This window comes from Notothenia rossii, assembly GCF_949606895.1.
Source record: "Notothenia rossii genome assembly, chromosome: 6".
Taxonomy (NCBI): Eukaryota; Metazoa; Chordata; class Actinopteri; order Perciformes; family Nototheniidae; genus Notothenia; species Notothenia rossii.
The window spans coordinates 73610276-73625196 of record NC_136909.1 but is presented as its reverse complement, the minus strand read 5'-3'; the positions used below and the strand labels follow the sequence as shown (position 1 = coordinate 73625196).

At 39.7% G+C, this 14921-nt stretch overlaps 1 protein-coding gene across 2 annotated transcripts in view; it reads left to right on the top strand.

Moving 5' to 3' along the window:
• Positions 1 to 7796, top strand: part of LOC307043438 (uncharacterized protein) — a 134691-nt gene extending 126895 nt beyond the window's left edge. For both annotated transcript variants that reach the window (XR_013809385.1, XM_079687892.1), the window contains 2 exons: positions 4599 to 4688; positions 7422 to 7796. Coding sequence is in view for 1 of the 2 variants with exons in the window: in XM_079687892.1 (XP_079544018.1) it covers positions 4599 to 4688; positions 7422 to 7588 (257 nt within the window). In the remaining variant the exon portion in view is untranslated. The remainder of the gene's footprint in view (positions 1 to 4598; positions 4689 to 7421) is intronic.
• Positions 7797 to 14921: the final 7125 nt, after the last annotated feature.

The following is a 14921-nucleotide window of genomic DNA, read 5'->3' as shown; positions in this document are numbered from 1 at the left end:
ACACACACACACACACACACACACACACACACACCCCTCCACTGTCAACTTAAACCTTTGCAACTGGCTTCAGCTTCCCCCAATCAGACTATTTGTAAAGACGCTTTGACCAGATCACTGTCATGGAGCCCAATGTAAAGAGACAGAGAAGATAAAGGAATACCCAAACTGGGGTGAGGGATTTTTCTTTTAACATATACTTGTGTGTGTTTTTATGTGTGTGGTTTTCAGTAAAAACATTTGAGTGATGAGGGACCTTCTCTAAATCACACATAAAACACAAGCAGCAGCATATTGTGCCAGAAATGATGGCCCTTGTCAGCATTTTGGGTAAAACTTGCTACCACGGTGTGAGAATTCACACAATTGGTACATTTGTGTAAGTGTGAGCCAGTTGCACACCAGTTCAATATACCAGCTCGGAACATTTTTGTTTCAAACTGGGTTTTTTTTAGTGTCGGTTTCAGCTTCATCAGACAGCTTATTTAAAGCAGCGCACGTCCAGTGTTTGATCTCGGGATCTCAATTTCGTCCACGTGTGTGGACAGATGCATGTACTTTAGTGCGTAGTAAGCTAGTTTGGCAGGAAATGAGATACGAGAGGAGAACAAGAGAGAAGGTGAAAAAGGTTAAACGAACAATCCAAAACCCCTGAAGAAAATTATTTTTCACATTAAATCCACTTTACTTGTCACAAAATGGAAACTCTTATTGAATGATTTCACTAACTTAATTACAAACTGGACCAAGTCGATAGTAACCTTTCCCACTTGATGTTTCTACTATTTGACTGTGTATTTTTTAAGAAAATTGGATAGGATCAGTTTAAAGTATGGGATTTAATTTTGTTTTGAAGATTCAACACAGGCTCAGTTAGTGCCAGGCAGAGAAACCGGGCTGTACTGTAATAGAGTTTATTTGGATGGAGTGAACCTAAAGTAATGCTTAGAGAAACACAGGTCAGGCTGAGGCCCTGCATTTCCAGCTACATTCATATAATTGGATATGAAGAATAAATAAATGTGGCGCTTTTGAAACGCCAATTTATTTAAATAAAGGATGTCGACTGTTTTGAAGCTCTCCAGGTTCCTCTTTGACCTCATCCGCTTGACTCACAATCTGTGTGTGAGCTACTGTAAAGCTGCGTGTTTTAGCACAGCTCTTAGTCTTTGGTGTTGTTCCAAGTGTGGCTGTTTGTAATATGAACCCAAGTGTGAGTGAGTTTAGGCCGTTACTGCAAGATCTCCTGTGATTTATGAGCCGTGGACTTGGTTGTTAAACACTCTCCCGTCACTTGATCTGTTTTCTGTTTGTGTGTATGTGTGCGTTATCAATCCATCTGCTTATCTTTCGGCATAAAATCCGAATTTTTCCTCTTCACACTATCTCTTCATCTTTGTGTGTGTGTGTGTGTGTGTGTGTGTGTGTGTGTGTGTGTGTGTGTGTGTGTGTGTGTGTGTGTGTGTGTGTGTGTGTGTGTGTGTGTGTGTGTGTGTGTGTGTGTGTGTGTGTGTGTGTGTGTGTGTGTGTGTGTGTGTGTGTGTGTGTGTGTGTGTGTGTTGGCCGGGGTCATCAGTTAAGGATCAGACATCACCTCTGTTAAGAAATAGAGAGATAGGAGTTTAAACAAACGGTGAGGGATCTACCATATCTCAGTGAAAGATCGCGTGATAACATTTTTGGCTGATGGAAGAAAAGGTCTTGGCATTAATGTCAACCTTCAGCAGTCATTATTTTAAAGCATTAAGGAAGGTCTCCCACTGGCCTTCTGAAAGCCAAACATATATCACTGTTTAAAATACATTTTTAGTATTTTAGATTTGCTGATTGTCCTGAGATGTATAGTCATATCTGTGGTCCTTTAGCCTGTTCTTCCACGGCAACAATCTTAATCTGCATCTGATATAAAACAGCTAATGGTTGGAATTAGTTTCATGTGATACAACAAACGTTTAGCATGACTCAACCAAGTATTCATCGCATGGATTCCTGTTACATCACCCTTGGAAATGATCTGATACATTGACCATGCCAGTGGCATTGTGAAATTGCATATTTCCATATCTCCTGAGTTGTTTTACAAGTAGTTTGTCATTTAAACTGCATCTGGAGAGCAGCCCTCACAAGGTTATTTTCAAAAACCTTTCACATTTATCAATGTGAACAATGCTGAAACAAAGTTAAAAACAAGAGCGTTACAGCTCTTTTTATGGTGCCATCTCAATAAAGTTCTGCACGTCTCAAGTCATCAGTTTTATGGACACATTGACGGCACTCAGGGTTTTTCAGTTCAAGATGACGGTCAAAGAAGTTACATTTGATGAAAATCAAACACTAAGTCTGGCATATCTCAATCAGACAAATTGCAAGTTTAGATAAAGCAAATTATTTTTAACCTATTCTTATATTTATAGGCAGCAAATAAACCATTAATAAATAAAACACTTAACATTCTTTAGGTGTTTTTTATCCAAAGAAGCTTAAAATAACAAGTACATTGAAACTCAAGGGCAAGGAGTGAGAACAGGATGTCATCTTAAGTGTTGTCTATTCACAGGCTTTTATAAGCGGTGTATAACAGTTAAGGAAACTTTCAAAACACACATGCTCTATGATGTACAGTATTTATAAATCCATAGTCTTACCTTTTGTTATCAAAACTGTCAACACATTTTTAATATGAAAAATGTCTATTGTGTGAATATTTGAAATATAATGCATATTAGTTGGACACTGTGGGATTAAAGCTGGGATTAATTCATGAATTATGTTCTTCCATGGCTACAAATGTACTGTATATTTTAGCTGTCCTTGAGCTAAGCACATAATTGGAGCTGTTGGACGGCTGCAGTACAAGTGAACTGGGCACAGCTGAAAGAATGTGACATATTGCATAACACCATGAGTCCAGAGCAAACTCTGCCCAGATAAATGAAAGCAAGAACAAACAAGTTAATTGTTAAGTACAATGGTGCTTTCATTAAAGCAGCGGGCAGACATGCTACTGTACTGTGTTAATGGAAGAACAGCAGTCTCACTTTGGCAGCGAGGCGGCTGTTCCAAACCACTTCATCTGTCCTCCTCCAGTCTGGTTACCATACACCTATGCTAGTTTTGGACAACACAAACTTTGGAATAGGAAAAGCATAATTCTCTCCCCTCTCTCTCGCTTACTCACTGTTTCTCTGTGTGTCTCTTTCATGCACATTTACCCCACACATACCATTTTGCACAGATGAAAAATGTCAAGGGTGGACCACCTGGCTATTCCATGCATGGTCAGAGGAAAATCTTCCCGTTTTCATCAATGTGTGCAGTGTGCAGAGCGTGCTCTGTCCCACTCACATATCACATCCATTAGACAGGCATGCGTTGGGCCGACTCCAGGGCAGTGCCTGCTGCTCCGCTCACTGAAGTCCCATTCAAGGTAATCTACACCAACCCAACCAATTTCACAGGTGCAAAAATGTGTAACAAGGAGAACTTGAAACATTATTGCGCTCAGATGATCTTAGGGCGGATTCAGCAGCGCGGAAAGGTCTTTTTTACAAGCCCAATAGCTGCTGGAGTATGAAAGAGCAATGAAGTACATCAAGGGTTCTTAAACTCTTTCCACTCAATGACCAGACTCACCTCCCATTCAGATATCCTGCTGTCATACTGTATAGGAGCCTGCAACAAACAGAAGTGCCTGTTATTACATGATTCAATATATATTGATATGCAATAAAGCAATAGTTTTTGCAACATGTTAGCATTTGAATGTTCAAAAATGTTGTGACTCATGCTGCTCATACTTTTCTGTGGGTACACACAGACACACATGGAGAGACTAGAGTCTAGCATTTTCCTTTCCCCCATTATATTTGATCTACATCATGGGTGACCTGAATAAATCAGGAACACAAAGAACGACCACCTCAAACCTAATGGAAACAATTTAGCTTGGCAAGAAAGTCTGTTTTTGCATGCGTCAGAATGTTTCACTGTGCATGTAGTGCCATGTATGTGCGTTGATCTAACATGACCCCAGAGTGAATGATAACCTCTCCCCGCAGTCAGCGAAGTCACAGTGTGTAAAGAAGAGTGTGTAGCGAAAGCGCTGCTGGCTGTAATGTGTACGAGGTTGTAAACAAAGGTGATGAAACAACAGCAGAAACAGACCCGCGCTGCACATCATGCAAACTAAGCTGTTTCTTGATGTAATTATAATAAAGCTTTTATTGTGTTGTTGATGGCATTTCCCAGACAATAGTTTCAGAACGTCCCTCCCGCCCGCCCTCCCTCCCTCTCTCTCTCGCTCTCTGTGCCTTGTCATTTTAAATTAGCAGGCTAAACTCTGTACTTAATGTAATTAATCTGAATCCCTCCAGATGGGAATGGTTTTAGTTTAATCTACTACAAGGAAGAGCTATTAGACGCTGTATCCTTTGGGTCTTTTCTGTCATTCTCTCTTCCTTTTTAGTTACAGTACAAGTGTCTTTCTTGTGACAGCAGATTTGAGGACATGCTTTGAGTTACAAGACAGCTGTTTTCCTCCCTCCATCCTTTAGGTCCACTTTCTGTGCTGACAGATTCTCCTTCTGTCCTTTTTTCAGATGCTGAAGCGATCTCTTTACCGTTCTCTTCACCTTCATCCCTGGCCCCATCCTTTCTTGATTGTCTCGACGTCCATGTTCATTTCCCAGGTCAGTGTTCTGATTAATCCTCCAGTCTGGTTGCACTTTGTACCATTTCACAGTTATAATTTCCAGAAAATAGAGTCCTCCCTTCCTGCTGTCAAGATGTATGTATGTATGTATGTTTTTTTATTGAAGTAGTTGTTTCCATTGGATACGGTATATTATTCATCAGCCATGGAACTGTGGAGCTATAAACATACGGAAACCACTTGGTCATGTCTTTATAAAATGTCATACGCTCAGACCTAAATATACCCATTAATAAATCAAAACTAACACGTCTCTCCCTGGAAACAAACCAGAGATACATTTGAATATGGGTTCAGTTTTTGGTTTATTTTAGAGTTACTAAAAAAAGAGTATTTAATTCTGACAGATGTCTGGAAAACTTCATCGATTAGATTGATCATCTCTGCTCGAGCATTCATCTCTATAAAAACTCATTCTTTCACTCCAGACCTTTTGAAGTGGAGTCTTGGCAGAACCCCTGCACAGCTACAGAACCACATCCAATAACCTCTTTTCATATGCTGCAGAAATCACTGACAAATGTATTACAGTCCTTCTTTGCTTCCACGTGGAATGGTTGAACCACTCCACCGTTTGTATGCATAATCCTGCTCTTCTGGTCCATAAAATGCAAACCATCTTTTCTGACACTGTGCTGCCAAAACATTTGAGCACAAATCTGTCACTATACTTCCACTCCTTGTACTCCCACTCCCTCTGTGGTCTCACCTCTCTTTACCTCCTTTTACTCCCCGCAAAAATGTCTAATATATTCCTGCTAATGGCTGACAACGAGTGCTCTAGTTTCTCCATCGCTGTTGGAGGTAAAGCTCATGTTTCTTTGAGTCAGACAACAGGAGAAAGTGTCATTTCCTGAGTCTAAGGTGGGCTCTTAAAAAAATATGGAATTTGCAATCATAGTTTGGAAAATAACATGTTGATTAAACATACTCCAGCCAAAGAATTCTGTGGGGCTAACCTTTGTAGCTCGCTTCAGAAAAAAAGAGATGAATACGGCATTCTAAAAAACGTTAAAAGAAATGTCCAGGATGATCACAAGAAGTGGGGAGTGACAGAAGATGACATGACATGGTGTAATTAGACAAAGAGAGGCTGGGGAATTGATGATGATACACATGTGCAGCTACACATACACACACAGTTACACACACATTGCTGTAATTAGCAGCATTTCAGCGCTTGGCTCTTCCCTGTTATTCCCGGGCCAGAACTCGGCACAGGGCAGGAAGGCTGTCTGAGTGAGGAAAGCACAAAACACTTCAAAGCAGCAGAGGACTGGCAAAGACAGCGAGATGACTGCAGAGATAGAGAGGGAGAGGCAGCACATGAGGAGAGAGCATTCAGGGAGCGGAAGAAGGAGAGACAGCAGAAAGTGAATGTGCTGCATGCTGAAACTCTTATAATGTGTCCTTACATTTTACTCGGATGATGTTCATATGATTACGGGAAGCTACAGGGAGAATTATTCCTGTCTGAGTAGGTTTTTTATGATAAGAAATGTATGAAATCCCTATATATGCTAATGGTCGTTCTCTCGCCTGTCCCTTTCACACACTCACACACCTCAGCTCCTCTGATAAAACTCAAATAATGAAGCCAGTGTTTCTGCTCTGTTTTGTTGCTTCCAAGTATCTGTGATTTTAGAAAGCCTCATGTACGTGGGTGTTTGTCTCGTGTGCATTATCTTCTGTGTATTTATTTAATTCCCTTATGCTCTCAAGCTTGATGTTGTTTATAATGAGGCCTGACATTCACTAGTGCAGCTCGAGTCCATTATTTCTTTTTTTTTTTTAAATCCTGCAAGCTGTTTAAGTGCTTGTCACCTTCAGCTCACAGTTTTGTTATTTTAGATAAAAGGTGCATGAGTCTTTATCTAACCTTATCCCTGACTGATTCGATAAGAGCTTCCTCAATGTCTCTCCATGCAGGTGTTAAACGGGAACTAAAGTCAAAATCTATCATCCCAAGTTCCTTTCAAAGGAAATAACAAAAGTGCTCTCATTCGTCAAAAGAAAAGTCAGTATTCTTGGCTCCCATGCTCTGGCTTGTTTCCCCTTAAATGTTCAAAATGTAGGTTTTGATTAAATCATTAAAGCATTAATTGTGGCACCGGAAAAGCAGATGGTGTTTTATTAAAAACAGACAAAAACAATCCGTTTGGAAGTATTGGGTTCCTTCTGCCTTTTTGCCCAGATAGCAAAATATAAACCCTTCTGTTCTTTCAGTTATTAGTCTCAAGTTCTGCTTTCTATGTTTCTCATTTCCCAAACTCTGAAGCGAGGAAAAAGAATTACAGATATATCAGATAATCAATCACTGATGGAGTTTCTTTTTATCTGAACAGTTCTTTAAACAAACACGCTAACCACAGCTCTAAATATTAGTGTTGCTCGAAGGAAAAGGGATAAACTTGTGTTTATTGTTCTCCATTTCGAAATATTATTCATATTCATTACTCTACGCTTCATTATGGATGTCCACAAGAGGGAGCAGTGGACACAGTTGATCTTTGGCTCACCTGTCCTGCTTTAAGGTGTGACTCTTTTTTACATACAAAATGATATCTCTGAAAAAATGGAAAGGATATACTTTAACCTGCTAGAAAGTTACCATCATGCCTGGCGCTTTGTCAGCTGGTGGACTGTGTTTGAACATTAAATCAGGGAAACCAACTTTTAAACAGTGCAATATCATACCTGCCTTCACTAGATGCTGAGGAGATGGTTGCTGCTGATGTACAGTTGGATGCCGGCCCGTATCAACAGCCCTCCAGACTCTCGCCATCTGCCTCACCATCTGAACACAGGAAACCAGCTTCATCTTTCTACTGTGGACTTCACCGGCTTGTTCTGTACTTCAACCACAGCGAGAAATAAGCTTCCCAACCGCCTGCAATTCTGCCTTCACTGTGGGCCACACCAAGGAACACCTGGCATACGGCCCGGACCCTCACTTTAATTTGTGATTACAGATATTTCCTTATGCTAAGAGTGTGAGCGGTGTTACTGTCAGATTTAATGTAGGAGACGTGCATTAGTCTGTTTCTCTGCAACCTGATTAATTGCAATTATGAGGCTCTTTAAGTAAAAGGAACATTACAGTGACAGAATTCAAATAAAATGTCTTCTATCAGCTGTGCACCTGGTGTTTCTTGTTGCATTAGTCCTCATTCAAAAAGAGCTTCACTGTAAACAAAATACAGCCTTAAACTGGCAGGCTGCCTTCCTGAATGTTTGATGGAATAAATGCATGAATCTGTGCAGAAAGCTGGCTGCTAAAAGCGGATTCATAGCCAAACTTTGAGGGGGGATTTTTTTCGTGTATCTTTTTCTTTTCTTTTCCCCTGACAGGCTCATTTTTCTTGTCTTAGTAGGATGACTGCTGGTGGTGGTATCATTACACTTCACTTCATTACAGAGCACTCTATCATGGGGCTCAATCCAACAGCTTTCACACTCATTGCTGTCAGTATCACTGACAGGGCTTCACTGTGCCGAGGCCTGAAAGCTCATAAATTGTGTATGTTGTTTAACAAGTCAACCTTTTGTGTTTGGAGTCTCACTGTTTGCTGTGTGTGCTGCCAACATTTTTCTGAACCCCATACCAGGACAGGAGCCTGATGTATGCAAAATGCTTTAAAGCCACAAATGTCATCGTTTCAATGAGACTCTTTTTATTTCAGTTTTGATGTCCTCCGCTCACCCCAGCATCAATTTACGATGGACTGAACATCGGAGTCTTTAAACTCAAAACCAACTATTACGCAAGAAGAATAGTGTTCTCTCCCTCTCCCCCCCTCCCCTTACTGTCAGTGAAGACTAATGTAGCGTCATCTGCCTCCTGGCAGGACACTCTCTCTTTATTATTGGAACAAGGCCTTTCTCCCTGTCATGTTTCACCTCTGTGAGTGGGGCTGCATGTGTATGTTTGTGTTTCTGAATAATTGACTCATCATAATCAATACTCCTGAGCATTATTTTGGTTAGTATATCAGCAGGCAAATATATTAGATGAAATGTGTATAACACTGAATTAAGCTCTATATAGAAATTATTTACAAGGGCTTTTAATCTGTAAAATCATTGTACAGAAAAGTGATAAGGGAAACCATTTGTTGATACAGTAACTTGTAGCAAGCTGTGTTTTGTAGGTCTATGTTTTACAAGTCTTTCTCCACCTTAGTATTTTTCTAACTATTTATGATGTCCTTCTTCTCAACCAGAAATACAGCACCAAAATCCAAAACACTTGAAATATGGAGTTCATGCAAGTACTTTTTTTATATTGCAGTATATAAACATTGTAGAAATGTTGAAAAGCAAATTTAGCAGAACCCTTGATTACCACTTGTAAGAATCCTCTAACAAACATATGTAATCACATCACTGAATTAAAACACTTAATATGGCTTTTTGTGAGCCCGTGGCTGCTGTTTAATTATGATGCAGAGCTGCTTTGATGCTGGGCTCAGAGGGACGTCGGTGTTGCGTCTGATCAAACAGAAGTACACAAGAAAAGACAGCGCGGACACAAAGCATTTATTTTAGTTCTTAGGGCTCAAATCAAACATTGCTGAAAACAGACAACGAGACAAGAAACATTAAGTCACAGGGGAACAGAGAAAGTTAACTGATTATTCATAAGTGTAATTCCTCTGCAATAGGGAACATTTTGAAATGAAACCCACAAACCCACATGCTTCAGTCATAACCTTTATTTTTGGTACTTTTTATTTTTACAAGATACAGTAGCAGGTGTTAAGGTGAGGGAAACCATGGTAACAAAGCAGACATATACGTGTGTATTCAAGGCAGCGTGCTGTGAGTTCCACTCGCTCAGGGGGAAGCCATGTGAGCAGACTGGGATGTTTTCTCTGCTGTGAAAGCCTTTGAACATGTGTCCATCTCAAACATGCAGCAGCTGAGAGACCTGCCGAACATTTTACACACACATTTTATGAACAAACGGTCAGAATAAAATAAAGTCTTATGTCTGCAGCTATAGAGAGGTTATCCTTTAATTGGAGCAATGTGGGTTTTGAGTTTCACCTTACTGTAAGCTCTTTTTTACAAATCTCGAGATTAAAGCTGGATAAACATAAGAACTGAAATATGATGAGCCGAGTCTCGCATGTCAACATTGTGTGCTTTAGAGAGGAGGGGCGGCTCTTCTCTGTGTGTCTCTTAAACAACACTGAATATGTCTTTATATGGCAGTGCAGCCCTTCATAGGAACCATGCAGGCAGGAATCTGTTGGCTCATCTCATTTCTCATCCCCTTCCCTCTGGCAGAGGAAGGACCATAGTTGTCACCACAGCATATAGTGAGCATATTATTATTCAGTAAGACAGTGAGAAGCCTGTGAACCATCACTTTAATGGGTTACATTTTAAAGTGGGTACGAGATGAAGTGTGTTTGCCACTAACCAACACTTGTCATTCGTCATTATTAAAGAGAGAATGCCAACATTATAAATCATGCCTTCACGGTGTGGTTCACAACGAGCCTTCAAGTAATGTTTCTGTGTTTATAACTGAGGTCAGTTCATGACAAAACAGTTTAAATCACTTTTATTCCTAATTCGCTTTATTTATTACTACCAAATATGCATAATGTCAGTTCTTCCTGGAGCCACAAACCACCTCAACTGGCAGGGGAATTTCAATTGTTGCGTGTTATCTTCCTCAGCGCCAAATTAACAATATTGTCGCTCACAAGGGATTACATTTGCACAAATCACATCCTTTGTCTTTCTTCATTTCTGTTTTTATCTCTGTTTCCCCCCCCCCACACTTTCTGTCTTAACCTCTGCCTGATAGCCCAGAGGAAATCTTGTTGATGTCTTTCCCTTGATCTGAAATGTGTTAGTGTACGATGTGTTTTCCCTGCAGCGCGTCACTCTGCCATTCTGCTTGTCCTATTCAATTGTATTGTTATATTTTTACCCGGGCTTGGATGAAATGTATATCTATATGCAGCTTGATTATTATACAGTTCAGTTGGTATTGCCCCTTTTGTGCCTGTGAGTGCCAAACTTTACATTTCAGCTGTGATTGGAAAGCAGTCATGAAATCATGTGTGGATTATTAGAAGGGAAGTTCTTCATCACTTCTGATTGTGTTTTGGCCCAAATAAGACATAAATGTTAACATACAGAGATGTGCATTTATCTGTCTGACTGGCCAACTCTTCCCTGTTATTCCTCAAACATGCTTCACTTTTATGTAACTCCTCAGAAACAGATGACTCAGTGGGTGTCCTGCTCTCCTTTCTTTGTTCAAATATCTCATAATTAGCCAATTTCTTGCCAGCTATTTATTCTTTTCATCAACTCCTTTCTTTTTGTTTTTTGCAGCAGTGGATGGATTATTCTCTTCCAAATACCTTCTCCTCATTCCTCAGACGTTTCTCCCTGTAATGATGTGTGAATCGAGAGATGGAGTTGTGTCTTTTGCAAAGCAATATTCCAGCTGGATTGCAAGAGTTACCCATAGCCAGCATCGATATCAGAAATGAGAACATCCGCTGGCTTTCGATATGAAAAGTATAACACAGATTTGATTGCCAGCAAGAGGGATAAATCAACATTCGTGCAGGAGCAGGCCGACTGTTCACAGGCCACACAGACGCACAAATATACACCAAATAATCCAGCCTGTATATATGAGAGATGGAGGATGTGTGGTAGACAGATCCAAAATGCAGACTCGCTGAAAAAAAGATGACTTGAGTTCTATTTAGTTCGACTTTGGTATCTGAAATGTTGGAAGGCATTCGAGTAGATGTTTATTTGCTTTTAAAGATTCCAAGTTAATATGTTTTTGGTTAGAGACTTCTCATTTCCTGTCATGTTGGGATAGAACAAGATCTCTTTCAATGTGCTCCTCTGACAGTATCTGTGTATTTGTGTCTGTGAGAGATTCTCAATTTGTGGTTAAGTCAATAGAGAAGAGTGTTTGCTGTGGCTTAATGCCCAGACAACTTGGAGATAGAAACCCGGTTGAACCCAAATCTCATGCATCACTGCTTCGTACAGGTAGAGTGTGCATGCAAGAGTAGAAGCTGATGAAACTGAAAGACACATACCAGCTGCACTACATAAACAAATCGGAGCCAGCGCTCAGATCTCGTCATCAGGCGATCATTTTCACTGCCTGTAAACCTCCCAGGAAACACAATCTGTTCTAAACTTTCTTGGCCCTTATTCGATTACCAAGTAGAGGGACAGGTCAACATTCCAGGATGGAACAGTCACACACATAGACAATAAGAGGTTTCATGATGATGACCGAACCCTCAAACAAACACATTTCTGTTATTGTAGTGAAAGTCAAAGATCACGGATATCTGGGATCTGTGGTTTTGGACCGATACAAAAAACAAGGACAAAACTGATTCGGACAATATCAAAACTATAATCGCTTCCCATGTCAATCATGACATGTGGATGTACTTATATGTATACGTTTCCTGCTCATTTTAACCAAGAGACTCCTAGAAAGTCCCTAATGCTACCCCAACTTGGCAAGTCTAAGGACATGAGAGCTGAGAAACCGCAGGTATAGTTAGTGTTTTCTTTGGTTCTGTTTTCCTTTTCATTGCAAGGTCAGCATCACCATCTTCAACACTTCACAGCACCAGCTTCAAATAGAAAGTGGCAGTTTTTGGAGTGAAGCTGAAACCATGAATGTTTTGCTGGAATAAATATTTCATGAAGGATGAAATGTGAAAAAGGCTATATTTGAGTGCACTGTGAGTGTGTGTGTGTGTGTGTGAGTGTGTGTGTGTGTGTGTGTGTGTGTGTGTGTGTGTGTGTGTGCCTGCGTGCACAATGCTACGGGTCATTATGATAATTTAAGGCTGTGGCAAAGTTATTATTTTCTGCTGAAGTGCAGATTCAGACATGCTGGAAGACTTAAATGAGATGTAATATGAAGGCATCTTCTTTCTCAATATGGAAAGGAATGCATGCACTCTGCCATGATAGACATTTAAAATGAAACAACTCTGTAGTTTTCTTCAGCTTGCTTGCATCTGTAGGAAACTAAAATAAAACCTTCATAAAACCAAGACCTAACTTTTTCCTATTCCACCTCGCATCTATCGCTCCTGTTAACATATATACTCTACAATCTGTGACATAAATAATGTACATACATACACACTAACTAGCTGAAGCCACTACTTCACCACAGATCCAGGCTGCTCCTTTGTTATGTTGATGTCAGTCTAAACAATATGGTCCAGAAAATAATATATCGACAACTATTAGATGGATTGTATGAAGTTTGGAAACTGACTTTGTGTAAACCTTATTAAATGCTCACATACAGTAACATGCTGTGAGTATGTTGACTAAGGTCAAACAAACAAAGCTGAGGGTTTATCAAACTGAGAGAGGCTGAGTTTGATAAACATTTTTCATTTAAGTAACGCAATGTCTTCAGCTGACCCACCATCACATTTTCAAAATGTGCTGCCCTTTCAAAGGAAGACAGCAGAATTGTGTTGAAAATGCCCCAAATTACTTCCTGTACGTGAACATTGACCTTAAAAGGGTCTTTCTTCGTCACGTGAATTATTAATCAATCTATCAGGCGAAACAAGCCAGAGCAGCTTCAAAATCTTAGGGATGCAGCAGGGAGTAAATGGGTCAACAAAGTGTGGCTTACTACGATCACACATCCCAAACCAATCGATGTTCCATGATGGCGAGATTTCTTAGCCTTATCTATTGGTGACAGATCAGTAAATTCTAATATTAAACCTTTTCCCAAGTCATTTCTAACAGTATTCCGTTTTTTAAAGGTAAAAATCTAAGTTTCCAGCAGTACAGTATTCTTGTATGCAATGAGAAATACACCCTCATATGGTTGTTAGAGATTTTAGCTCCCCAAATTATGCACATATAATGAACACATGATAATGAGCTCTACTTCTGAATAGGTTCCCTAGGCTTATGGTTTATGTGATGGTGAGTGTGTACCAGTTTGTGTGTCTGTGTGACTGGAAGCCTCGAAAAGAAAATACACTGTAGAATGTGTAATACACACACATGCATACAGAAACTTGTAAATGTGAGTATAAATACACACAGCCCAAAGGGAACCTCAGCCAGAATGTGATTAGATACATATCTTTTCAAGCAAGTCGGAGAAAGCAGGATCCTGGCGAATGAGATTAGTTTAGCATAATTCTCATTTTATTAAACCTCTTCCATCTTATTTTTGGATTCTGTTTCTATTCATAATAGTTGTTTACTGCTGTGTCTTAGTGGATATATTTGTTTATACATTTGAGCATATCTGCCTGAAATGTGATTCCTCTGGGGAATGTGTATTAGTGATAGAGAAAGTGCCTATTTTCAGCACGTCATGACCTCAAGCAGGCAGCAGAAAATAGGAGTTTTACACCAAAAATAGCCTTACAAAGTGACTTCACCCGCTGTCTTATTTCAAAGTCTTTTATCTCATCTAAACATTTCCCTGTCCTTTGTAGCGTCGAGAGCGTTAAACCTGAGCTTTCATAATGGCTGCAGCTTTTTCTTTAGTGATATTTGTGAAGAAATACAAAAAAAAAGTCAACCTTGTAAAAGATTCAAGTGGTGTAAGACCTTGATCTGCTCGGGAACTGGAAAAGGGAAAATGTGGAAATATAAAACACCCAAGTGGGCTCTGATAAATGTTTAATATGAGCTCCTTCTGATGGTGCATTAAACATATGGGCTATGATCAACACAGCATGACAACTTTGCACCAAGAGTTGGCTAGAGATGACGAGCAATGTGTTAATATAACATAGGCTTCAAATAAAAATACATTTGAGATTGATAAGATAAGATTTATGTCCTTGGGGGCATTTTCCTTCACTGGTGATTTAATACTGAACTCGTATTTTTTTTTTAAAAACCTCTGGTATCAGTATAGCACTTCTGAATGCTACTCTTATTGAGCTTTGCTTTGATAATACTCTCGTAAAAGATTCTATAGTAAAGCTACAGTACTCAATGTGTGAAGGATTGCATCTGTAAACATTACATTTGATTATTTATGTGCCTGTTGTCTATCCTTCAAGTGAAGAACTGAGGTGCTTGACTGGTCGCAAACAGAAACCGAAATCTATAGGCACGTGTTTGAATGATTAATGATCAATGAAATTATTAATACCCCACAAAAGAGGTACAACCTTAACAAAATGAATATTTCCGT